General features: G+C 49.5%; 1 protein-coding gene across 8 annotated transcripts in view; it reads right to left on the bottom strand.

The window, feature by feature from the left end:
* Positions 1-12,722, bottom strand: part of ZNF536 (zinc finger protein 536) — a 419,891-nt gene that overhangs the window by 132,479 nt on the left and 274,690 nt on the right. For all 8 annotated transcript variants that reach the window (XM_032848403.1, XM_032848407.1, XM_032848409.1 and 5 more), the window contains one exon: positions 7,433-9,010. In XM_032848403.1, the coding sequence (XP_032704294.1) occupies positions 7,433-9,010 (1,578 nt within the window). The remainder of the gene's footprint in view (positions 1-7,432; positions 9,011-12,722) is intronic.

The raw sequence follows: 12,722 nt of genomic DNA, 5'->3' as shown, positions 1-12,722 counted from the left end.
GCACACAACATCTGAATATAAAAAAGAAAGAACCGGATTCCTTCTGTAGCTAAGATGTGGCCTGTAGCTACAAGGCTGTGGGTGCCGACCATCCCTGTGAGTCGGCAGCCGGAGGGGGGCGGAAGCCAGGGATCCCTGCCCTCGGCGCGAGACAGCGAGGGGGTCACACTGTCGCTACGCCACACGGCGACGACCGCGCGGGAACAGAGACTTTGCACGTCCCCAGGGACGTGCAAGGTATCTGTTCTGACAATCCTCTGCTCTCTCAGCTTTCTCTTCCTCCCTCCCGGTCTTAAGTCATTACTTGGGAGAAAAAATGTGTGTGTGTATGGCTGTGTCTCTGCACGTTTTTTGTTTGTTTGTTTGTTTGTTTTAATTTTTGTTTTGTTTTTTAACCAAAGAGCTCAACTGCCGTCTTCTCTCACCCAGGCTTGGTCCTGGGCGGGAGGTATCGAGCAATCCAAAAAGAAAATGCACGTAGAAACTGAAGTGAAAGCTACCAGACTTTTCTCCTGCTTCGGAGGCACTGTCGATTCAGACAGTAGCTTTTGGAGCCAAAAATATGCAGCAAAAGGAAAGGAACATAAACAAGGCTAAATGTCACCAGTGTTTGCCGACTTACAGACACCATCCATTTGTTTGTTCTGAAATGACGAGTGGACCATTTGGCAAATACAATGGTATTCACACAACAGTTCTGTCATCCTGCAGTGCGAACGACATCACGTCAGTGGCATTCCCATTTAATTTAAAAAGAGGGAAGGGGAGGAGGAGGAGAATGCCCAAAGAGTTGGGAGAGGCTGCCTCTTCATCAACACAGGGTCCACAGGAAGGCTCTGGACGAGAGGACAGCCCATCCCTGGGAGATGGTTCCTTTGGGAGATCCCAGGAGATGGCCCCTCTGCTTTGTCCCAGCAGGGTCAAAGGGACGAGCTCTGTGGCAGGCTGTGAGGCAGCCAGCGGGAGCAGGGCTGACAGGATGGGCTGGTGATCTGTATTAACTTAAAGGATCTGCCCTTGGACTCTAGCACAAGCCAAATGGTCCTCCCAGCTGGGCTCTAACATCAGACCCTAGAACACACACAGTTACTGGAACCAGGCTGGACTCTGGAAGTCAAAGAACAATCTACCAATGATAAAGTCGGGCAAGGAAAAGGAATACAAAATTGTGCTTCAATCACAGCCTCTGCAAGCCAGTCCCTCCAAGGACCAGCTCATAAAGACAAGAAGGAGAAATGATTACACATCGGGCTTTCAATAAAGCACGGCAGCTCCAGAGTCAACAAGGCTCTACTGTAGACATGTCCTGGGTCTTCCAGGCTAACCGCCCTCCTTGGCGTTGACTGAACGTGGGCTCCCATACATGTGGTGGGTTTAGGTTTTGTGGTTCCCTTCCTGTGCCATTTTCCTAACTTAACCTCCTTCCTTCATTAGAACCTGCTGGCTGCTGTCCACCCCTTCAATCTTAGAATCATCCACAAGACCAAAAATGAGCCAGATGCCCTGGGCTGTGCACCTGCAGCCTGCGCGTGGGTGTCCTCACACACACACAGGGAGTTCCATGCTGTTTCCACATGTTCCAGCCAAGGCCCCCCTGGACTTCCCTAAGTGACCAACCACAGCCTTTTGCCATTTTTTGGTCAAACACCGAGCAGGAGGGACTTACTTCCTACCTGAAACACTTGCCTTCTACCCAGAAGGCAGAGAATTGGGTAGAGACAGAAATGGTAGGACCTCTATGACAGATGTCATCACAAAGCCCCCAGAACTGCCTTGAAAGCTGAATTTCCCACATACCAAGAAAAACCATCCATAACCTATCATGGCAGACATGAGGAAGTAAAACATGCTCTAAAACCTTGACGGAAAGTAAAGTTGGTACTTGCTTAGTGCCAAAGGGACCACTGCAACCAAAAGTCACCCGGGCATTGGGACGTCTGGGTGGCTCCGTGGGTTAGGTATCTGACTCTCGGTTTCTTTTGGTGAGGGTTGTGATCTTAGGGTCGTGGGATCAAGCCCTGCATTGGGGGGGGGGTCCATACTCAGCATGGGGTCTGCTTGAGTTTCTCTCTCCCTCTCCCTCTGCCCCTCCCCTCTGTGTTCACTCTCTGTCTCTCTCTCAAATAAATAAATACATCTTTTAAAAAGGTCATCTGGACATTGGCGCCATTCCCTTCCAACAACCCCACACGGACATTCACTTCCACTATAAAACACGGACTCAACCGAGAACCATTTATCCAAGCTCCTTTACATCCATCGTCTGTTCATCCTTCCACTTCTGCCCACCAGTGAGAAAACTGAGGCTCCCAGAGGGCACACTCACCTCTGAGCCAAGACAGAGCTCCTGCCTCTTCCTCCTCTGCCTACTCTGGCCGTGATGGGGGGGACTCTGGAACTGCCATGAGCTGTGGAGTCATCTTCTCCTGCAAGTCTGAAGTGTGGTAGGCAGAGAGGTGGCCTTCCAAGAACAGGCACACCGAGCCATCTGGGTCTAGAAGCCCCCTTTCCTGGGAAAGTCTCTTGTGTCTCTGGCTTTGCAGTCCTGGCCCTTCCCGGCACCATCTCCCTGGCCGGTGATGCCACGGCACACAGGATCCCACGTGTCCCCTCTAGGGATGACACAGAAAAAAGCACACCCTTCTTTACACTGGAACCAGCAACAGCCCAGGCAGGCTGACATGTGGGCCCAATCCAGCCCATCGCCTGCTTTACTAAATAAAGTTTTATTGGAACACAGCCACACCTATTTGTTTAATTATTATTTATGGCTCCTTCGACGTTGTGGGGCAGAGTCCAGTGGCTGTGACCAAGACCACACAGCCTGCAATCCCAGCTTATTTCCTCTCTGGCCCTTGAAGAAAATAGTTGCCAACCCCTGCTTTAGACTGTGTAGCCGGTCAAGGATGAATATTTTCAGACTGTCTATGCTGGAAATCAGTGCGGTTTTTGGAGGACAGAAGTCGCATTTTAAGAGCGTTCCACTTGGATGTCCTGGTTCATTTGATCAGACGTCTTAGAATAGATGAGGTGAAGAGGTTTCAATGGACCCTGTGTTCTTTTTTTAAAGGAGGGGTTCTAATTCTCTCATTGCTATGGAAGCCCAAGGAAACTGTAGTCTCAGGCATAATTTGGGTTAGGGAAGCCAGTTTCCCAGTTACCTGCGAATAATAAATGGGGACTACTAGGACCTTTGTTGCTAATGGCTGTGCCTCCCACTAGCTTCCCCTGGGGCCTGGCAGCTGCCTTGGTCCAGAAGCTACTGTGTGAGGGTTCATGGCCATGATAGGCATGCTGGTGGCATCTCCTGGCTCAGCCTGGTTTCCCTGCGTGCCGATCGTTCCAGAGCATCAAACAGCAAAGAGGGTCATGCCCTTCTCACTGCCTTTCTCTTTAACGCTTCCCGTCAGCCTTATGCCTGGGCTCACCAAAAGACACAGGGCAAACTCTGCTTGCAAGACTCAACACACAATGACCCCCGGCCATCTGTCCCAGGTTTGAAAGGCAAAGAGTAAGGGTGATATGGTTGCTTTCCAAATCCACCAAGTGGGGTGAGACATGCTCTGTACCCTTGCCATGCTCTGGAGCCAGCCCTCCAAGTGCTGTGCAGACTGGCCTTTGTGCTGTCTGGGGCACGCAGACACCCGTGCCTCCCATGCTCTCCGACCTCCAAGCCACTGGCTGACCCACAAGTTCATCAAAGTTTCTCAGACTGGACAAGGCGATTGCCTGCCTTGTCCTATCAGTGGCTGTGAGTGCTGCTCCGATCTGCCCTTACTCTCTAATTAAATACTCATGTAGCTCCTGTCCCATTACAGGACCAAGATCAAATCTATTCCAACAAACCCGAGGGCACATCCAAGTTCTTTAATGGCACTCAATGACCTTGTATGTCATGTTCTTCAGTAGGATAAAGAAATTGCGGGCTAGGCCTGGAGTCTAAAAGACACCTCAAGAAAGGGAAGCTTTAACTGGAGTGGGATTTTGCCGGATGAAATCGGGCCCCTAGTGGGATCTGACCCACTCTACAAGCAACAGTGTATGTCCTCCAGCTTAATTCAAGATGACTCCTCCTTGGGATCTTCTGTGACACATTTCTGGGAGGCGAATGTTCTACTGTCTACGGAAGGACCTTTTAGAAAGTTCACCGACGGGCTCTGTACATTGGCACGTGCAACAAGGCTCTCTGCTCAACGGACTGGGGTGGCCCCCTTTTCAACTCTCTCTTTGAAACGCACTGGCTAGGAATGGGCAGGTCTCACTGGCCAAGGACCCCAGGTCCAGGATGCCAAGGAACGTTAAGACCAAAGTTTGAACAGTTAGGAAGCAGGCATGCAGAATTAGGGAAGCAGGGGCTGGAAGTAGGGCCACAACAGGAGTATCACCCACAGACTTCAGAGTTACACACCACCTCCTCCGACTCACCAGCCTGGGTCAGAGCTGCTGCTGCACTCTGTGGGGAGTCTGCGTGATCTGAACAAGATTTTTTATACTGATGCTTCTTCAAACACTTTTATACCCCATGAGAATAGAAACAGACGGACATTGGCTCCTCCTACAAGCTTGTTTCTAGGACCATCAAAGTGGGGATTTGGGTTTGCTAACTAAACAAAATCAGACCCCAAACTCTCCTGAGATGAGAAATACCAGAATAATTCTTTGGTTTGGCCAAACCCAGCTTCTGGAGGAAACCAGATATCAAGCTGGTGGTTCCGTTCGGAAATCCACATCCACTTTGCATGGAGAGGAGAAGAAGGAAACAAAATCAGGAATATTTGATTCCTTGTGCCAATATCATTTCCAATCTTGCAAAGTCAAGCCAAGGGCGGTTTGAAGTGATCAGCTATCATTTGTGCTCCTGGCAATGGTAGAAAGACAGTAAGCTGGACTGGGAGGAAAAAAGCCCCAAATGCCCATTCTGAGCCCAGTGGGATTTCAGCCCCCACCCTCCCAGACATCTTAGGAAGAATGAATATGCCTGGCCTTCCTGGGCCCCAGGACACAGAGCAGCCGGTAAGAATGTAAGAAGAGGGTTTTGATTATGGCAGGCCACGTATGGGAGTGGAGGAGTGAACACTGCACGGGGTCAGGCTAGTCCCAGAGGCAAGAGGATGGATGGAGCCTTTGCCCCACCCGAAGTAAGCTCAAGAGCCAGGGAAAGGTCTCCCTTGCCTGCTCCCAAGCTCAATCAAGAGGATACAGAAGCAATGAGGTCCGAATGAAAGGCAGAACATGTGCTCACTAAAAATAGGCAGTTTATGGCCAGAATCTGTTTTGGCGTCTTCCCACAAGTGCAAAGGAGAGCAGGAGGGCCTGGGCTCTGACTTGGACCCTGAGTAGGAGGGCCTGGACCCTGATGCCTGGTTTTTGCCTGGCTGGACTGAGGGGTCCTCATTCCCCTTTCCAGCGAGGGGCCACAACACGTACCCCAGGACCTGTTGCCCAATGGCTGAAAGGTTAACAAAGCAAAGTTTTTTTACATATACCCCAGAGCTGTCAGGGGAGAGCGGTGAGCTGCTCTTTTGGGAGGGAGAGAGACATGTCTCAGGGCTGCGGTTCAGAGGACCAGGCTCACTGAAACAGGCTCCCTGATGCTGCCTTCCCCTCCACCTTCACGTGTGCTGAAGGACACCAGTGCAAGCTCCTCCAAGGCAGGCAAGCCTTCCTTCGGCATTGATAGGAAGATGGGAAAATTAATAGGGGTAATATGAGCTCATTTCAATAAGAATGAGCTTAGGAACATGCCAGGTTTTGATCTTTTCTGATGCATGGATTCCTGGCAGGAACTGTGGTCCTACATAGGTATTTGAAAGAACTGAAAATAGACTTTAAAACAATCCCCAAATAACAATAAGAGAAGAAAAGTCACAAACTTAAAACAACAATGAAATTAAAAAAAAAAAAAAAAGACAAAAAAAAAAAAAAAGACTTACACACTGTTCCTCCAGGAAGGAAAGGGGAAAAACACTGTACTGACATAAAACCCTTTTCTCCTTCTTTTAAACACTGTTTTTAACTGCTTCAAAAGTAATGAATTGTATGTGGGTAAAAATAGAGCTGGGGTGCTGGTTAACTGGGCCTTGTGAATCATTCAGCATAAGGAACTGTCAATATTTTTTTGAGCTGTCAGAAATCCATTTAGTGATTTTTGACAATTCAAAAAAAATATATTTCTGACTACTTGATCCAGTTCTTAGTGAATTAGGGAAGGAGAGGGGAAAAGAAATATACCAATTTAAATTATGAACCAAGCCCAGCTTCCTGAATTCTGCTCTGTGCTCAAAGCAACATCAGAATTCAGAGCTTAAGAAATATCCCCCTTCCATTTTCCTTCTCTCCCTTCCTCCCATCCTTCCCTCCATCACTACTCCCTCCCTTCCTTTCTTCCTTCTCTCCTTTCCTTTCTTCAACAGGTGCAGTCAAGTCACAGACATCCATTTATAGATTAAACGTGGAAAGGTCCCACGATTGTTTATCTCCAGGGGGACATCTAGGGGCTGGCAATAATACACCAGGCATCTATTCGGAGAAAGGCTTTCTGATACAAGTATCTGGGTGCCGAGAGAATGTCTTTGATCATCCCTGCCCACCCCAGCGTTCATTTGATCCAATTCTAGGCTTCACATTTATTATCACGTTTTAAGATCTGGAATTACTTTGGGGTAACCATATTGTTGAAGGAGGTAAAGAAGTGCCAATTCGCTAACAGGATCAGGCAGGCATAAGTCCAAGACATGTGGGATCACAACCCTGCTAACCAGGGCTTTCACAATGCACATTTCTCGTCAGAACAACGGACAGACAGGTGAAGATACAGAGGGACAGAAGGCGATCATAGAAGGCCAACGTCACAGTAACTGCTGTTTGGAATGTCTAAAGATAATTCACAAACACCCCAAAACAATCTCCCTGGTTGGAGAGAGGATCACTTTATTTCTATAGTGTGGTTAGTGTGATATGATTTTTCGTACCCTCTAAGTCGATACAAAGAAAAGCTTAAGGAAGCAGGTTTGGCTTAGCAAAGCAGGAAGCAACTGTCTTTCGCCGTCTTACGCAGAAGTTAAAAATACTGAAGGGTTTGCAAGTTACCGTGTCTTTCTGGTTTTGTTTTTAAAAATATTCTCCCCCTCGAGTTAGAGATTAAAAACAGGAACAGTTTGCACTGTGAGATCCCAATCCCCCCTCCGCGCTTTCCGTACAGGCATTTCGGGTCACCGGGGTGGGAACCCGAACGCAAAAGCAGGCGTGCTAGAACTTCCGAAGGAAATCGACTCTCGTGATTGTCTACACTGCACGTTACAGCATCGCTGGGGTGTTTTCATGGTTAGTTCGAAATGTGCTAACGGAGGAGTCTACCTCATTTTTTAAAAATGCACAATTCAGCACTGATGTTTTGGGAAATGAACTGAAGGAAGAGGATTCTAAAACTTACCACACAAGTCTGGCCTCTTGATACATCCAGAATTTGCTGTGCTACTCGCAAGTCCGTTAAAGGCTGCTAAGCCATCAGAACTGTAGGCCCTGAGGACCGACAGCATGTTCATCGGCTTCTCCAGGCCCGGGGGGCCCCGCTCCGGCTTGGGCAGGCCCGCCGAGGGGTCCTGGGCTGGAAGCAGGCCCGGGCCGTGCCACTGCTTCTCGGGCGCCGGGGTCACCGGCGAGACTAGTCCCTGGACGGGCTGAGGGGCGCCCGCGGGCAGCAGGCTATCGCCACTGTCGCCGCTGCCGCCGCCATCCTTGCCGAGGGCGGACTGGGGTTTGCTCATCATCTCCGGCTCGGTCTCCAGATCGTCTTCGTCGTTGTTCTCTCCCTTGGAGGAGTCCATGTCCTCCGAGGAGGCAATGTCGGAGAGGTCATCGGTAGCGTTCTTGCTGGCGGTCTCGGGGATCAGGATCGGGGCGTCATCCTCCGCGTGGGACTTCCCGTCGGGCTCCTGGGCCGGGCAGGAGCTGGAGGCGCCCGAGCCCACCAGGCCCGGGTAGACGCCAAACTGCTTGTAGAAGTCTGATGGGAAGTTGCAAAACGCGGGGTCCACCAGGCCAGGCCACGTGCCGCTCTTGGGCTCCCCCAGAGTCTCCTTGCCCGGCCCCGGGGCTGTCTTCTCTGAAGCAGCCTCTAGAGGCCCGATCAGGCCAGAGAGTGCCATGTCTTTGTTCGACTGTGCCGAGGGCAGCAGGGCCACCTTGCCCGCCTCCCGGGCCTGGTCTTTGCAGTTGACCGTCACCCCGACGGCGCTGTCTTTGCGCTTGGCCTTGCCCAGGTGGTTGGCCTGCAGGTGAAGGGCCATGAGCTCCACAGACGAGGTCGTGAAAGCACAGAACAAGCAGCCGTGCCACGCGATGCTGTCTTGCACGGTCACCGACGAGCCTGGCAGCGACGCGGCGTCCGGCCGCACCGACAAGTCCAGAGGCTCGTGCTGCGATTTCTCCGACTTCCTGGGGACTGCCTTCACGCTGGCTTTGTCCTCCCCGCCGTCCGGCCCGTGCACCTTCATGGACGGAGGGTCAGACGGGCCTTTGTCCTTCATGTCCTTCTCCTTCTTCAAGGAGCTTAGGACGAAGCTGTCCATGAAAGCTTGCAAGGACCCCTGGAAATTCACACCGTTGCTCACAATACTCTGGTAAGCTCTTCCAATTTCGGAGAAGTGGGCGCTTTTGGAAGGAAGGTCGGTGCCTTTCAGCGTGTCCGAAGGGGCCTCGGAAGTCATGCCGGTGGCCTGCCCCGCGTGATCTGTGGACGAGAGCACGCCCGCTGTCCACTGCTGGGAAGCAGGGCCGCCTCTGAAGTCGATTCCAGGGAGACCCTTGAAGGCCCCCCTCAGGATGTCTGGCCTGATAAACAAAGCAGCTTTGTTGGACAGCTCGTCCCTGTGGTCTTGGTTTGGGGGCTGTCCAGACAGGGGCCCGGCTCCGTTCTGCCGCTCCCGGTGGTGCCGCTCTAAGTGGTATTTTAGGGATGCTGACTGGGTGCCCGCATAGTCACAGTGGGGACATTTGTAAGGTTTCTCACCTGCAAGAGTTCGGTATAAGGAGAGAGAGAGAGAAAAAAAAAGTGTTTATCTCATTTTGGTGTGCCGAACAAGGCTAGAAGGATCAACATTTGTTCTTGGAAACAAAGCAGCTCAAACTAATAATTAGTTAGAGAACAACTGTTTTTTAATAGAAGAATAATTCGTACTCTTAAGCTTTTTTAATGATTTTGTACCATTTGGGACTATTCAGGAATGACATACTATCTACACACAATTAGCTATCTTTTTCTTTATCTAACATGTGAAAACGGCTGTAGATTTAAAAGCTATGATTATGAAAATTAAGCATAATAATTTCAACCACAGTGATCATTAAAAGTAGAAGTTTAAAAAGACAAAGTATGTAACAAATGGGTGGTTGCAATATTTTGTGTATACAATAGCTCTAAAATTTGTTTAAATTATACACATGGAAACCATTTTTAAACCTAAAAATTTTATGGCACTGTTACGCAAGACTGAAATGAATGATTTAAGTCTCGCTCTGCAGTAAATCATGGATATAATTAGCAAATGGCATACTGCACAAGTAATTTATCATTATTTGGAGGGCGCCATTCCAGACGAGCTCAGATATCTGCAGACCTACTGCATTGTTTCTAAATAAAGAACTATAAATACCGATTCCATAAAATATTAATACCATTACCGTGCATTATGATTGCGGCATGTAAAGACATATAGTTAAGATAAAAAGCAGTCAATAAAACTTAAAAGAAAATGAGTAATAAAAAGGTACAAAATATATTTAGTTTCTGTATTTGAAATTAACATTATCTACTGGTCTTTGTAGTGCCTTAAATTTGTACTAATGGCAAACCTAACGCTCCGGTAGTAAAATGTGTAATTTACCTATAATAAGCGCTTTCTAGAGAATAAAAATAGCTTTAAAGAGTGTTTTAAAACATATAAGATCATTTTCATGAATTAAATATTTATTTAAATTCAACACCCAACTTCTATTGTTCTTGCCACCATGGAAAAGCTACCATAATGGACAGCCGGGACCTGCCCGCGTTGTGGGCTAGAGGAAGGGGAGGAGAATAAAACAGATGTGGATTTAAATATATTCCAGGAATTTGTTTGCAATCCGGGGTCTTTTCTAGACTTTGGAACCGAAAAGCTCCCTGGAAGAAATGGGGCTGTGGCTATCCGTTAGCCGATTCCCGGTGGCGCCCTGTCGATAGCCACAATCACTCCTCCCAGGAAACTCAATGTCCCCCCAGCCCTTCCGCCATTGCTAGTGTAAACCAGACTGATGTAAAAAGCAACAGCAAATCATCAGTGATCGGTGCATCCCAAAGACGTTTTACCAGGCCCCAGTGGAGTCTCCAAGGCACAGGGCATTTGAGGGTAACAGAGTTGAGAGGAGGGGAGAAAGATTCCTGGGTACCGTAAATAAGCCCACCAGCCCAGGTTCTGAGCAGGGGACTCTGCGTCATCTCCACATTTCATGTTGGAACCTTGGAGAAGCCACGTCTGCCTCTCCAAAATGGTGGCTCTGTGCGCCTCACTCCTGCAAGCTGGGAATGTATTTCTCTAAAGGGAAAGATCCCAACTGCCTCTGGCTAGACCAATGACATGGATCGAGCAGAAGACTCTAGCCTTGTTGAGCTAAAGGCATCTATGGCCTCAGACATCGTTCTCTCACTTCTTGGGGTCAATCCCTGTGTTAGACTCAGATTCACCCCAGCCATGCTCTCTGAGCATCTCATCAGAGGCCAGGGAACTCTTGGTGGGATGAGCGCTGTGGACAGGCTCTTCTTAGCTCACCTGGAAGTCCGGCGGCCAAGTGGGAGCAGGAGCAGGTCCTGGAGCTAAGGGGGTTGTAGCCGGGGTTGTGACAGGAGAGCCTAACCAGGGACTCAGAATCCTGCCTCCCCAGGTTAGCGGGAGCCTCGTGGAGGGCCCTGCACTGAGACCTGGCAGAGGTGAGGCCTGCAGGTACTGGGTGAGATTCAGGTTGCATTTCAGAAATGCACCTGGAAGTCATTAAAGTGCATCTGGCCAAGGGTTTGCCGAGAATGCACGGGCATGCGTTAGCAGGAGCTACAGGGGGAGAGCATGGACTTCTGCCTTCAGGTCTCAGTGGGGTGAGGGGCGGGGACCACAGGGATGCCCAGGGATGTCCATTTCCAAAGGACACACACTTGCAACGTGCACCAGAGCAGTGGTTCTCAAACTCGACCGTGCGTTAGAATCAACAGGAGACTTTAAGTCATTACTAATGGGACCCCATGCATGGTTCTGACCCTCCAGGTCTGGGGGAAGTGTCCCTGGGGATTCTGATGAGGGGTAAAGAGTACATTTTGAAGAAGCCAAAGTGAAACTGCTGGGGAGCTTTAAAACATGCTGATACCTGGTTCCACCTCCACCTCCAGAAATTCTGGGCTCACTGGCCGGGGATGAAGGCTGCGATTTGGGTCTCTCAAAGGCCCCCATATGGGCTTCTGCAGATCCTGGGTGGAGAAGCACTGTGGGGCTCCCCGGGTGGACACTGCGGGATGGCTTAGCAAGGAAGGTGGTCTGCTCTGGACCCTAGGAAGTGCTTGGAGTGTCTGTACTGGGGACCAGAGCCCCCACGGGATTTTCCACTGCCCAGGGCACAGGATTCCTACCTTGGGACCTTTGCATCCTCAACCTATAATGTAGGATGGTGGTACTCCTTAAGCTTTAGTACTCCCTAAGGCCCGTGTCAGCTCTAAAACCCACCTCAAGAGCAAAACTAAGTCTCCTGAATGGGGTCAGAGACTCATGTGTGCACCCACACACCCAGAAATGTGCGGATCCATTCACACACAATGGTTTCTTTGAAAAGATTTTATTTATTTATTTGAGAGAGAGAGAGAGCATGAGCAGGGGGGGGGATAACAGGAGAGGGAGAAGCAGGCTCCCCACTGAACAGGGAGCCTGACACAGAGCTCGATTCTAGGACCCCGAGATCTTGACCTGAGCTGAAGGCAGACCTTAACCGGCTGAGCACCCCCAGGTGCCCCGACACACAATGTTTTGACTGAATGAATGATTACCTTCTACTCCCCAAGTAGAGAGGGCAATTGAGTGAGGAACCAAAGAGATAAGGCCCCAGTTCCCATTGCTTTCAGTGGAGACAGGTCATAGAGTTGCTAAAGCAAGTGGAGCTCACACACATACACACCACATACACCACACTCACATACATACATCACAATCCAACATGTGCACAGAATTCATACACACACACACCATACACCACACACACACCACACACACTCACAGAGCACATATGCACACTTCACATACAACACATGCACACACACACCACACATATACATTATCACACACAGACACACATGGCACACACCCACCACACACTCATAGATCACATGTGTACATGGTACACACATACACCACACATACATATCACACATGCACACTACACACATCACAATGCACACACACTATACACACAACACATATACATATACATACACACTCACATACATACATATCACACACTCATACACCACACACGTACACTACACACACACCCCCGCAGACATCACACATACACACATACCACACACCCATCACACGTGCACACCACATGCACAAATACATAACACACACACACACACACACACCGCACATACATAACTCACACAGCACAAGGAGATAAACTTCGGTTCAACCCACTGTTCTTTTAAAGTT

The sequence above is a fragment of the Lontra canadensis genome, unplaced genomic scaffold, assembly GCF_010015895.1.
Source record: "Lontra canadensis isolate GAN:19392208 unplaced genomic scaffold, GSC_riverotter_1.0 scaffold202, whole genome shotgun sequence".
Taxonomy (NCBI): Eukaryota; Metazoa; Chordata; class Mammalia; order Carnivora; family Mustelidae; genus Lontra; species Lontra canadensis.
Note: the sequence above shows the minus strand (reverse complement) of the source record. Positions and strands in the feature narration are given on the sequence as shown.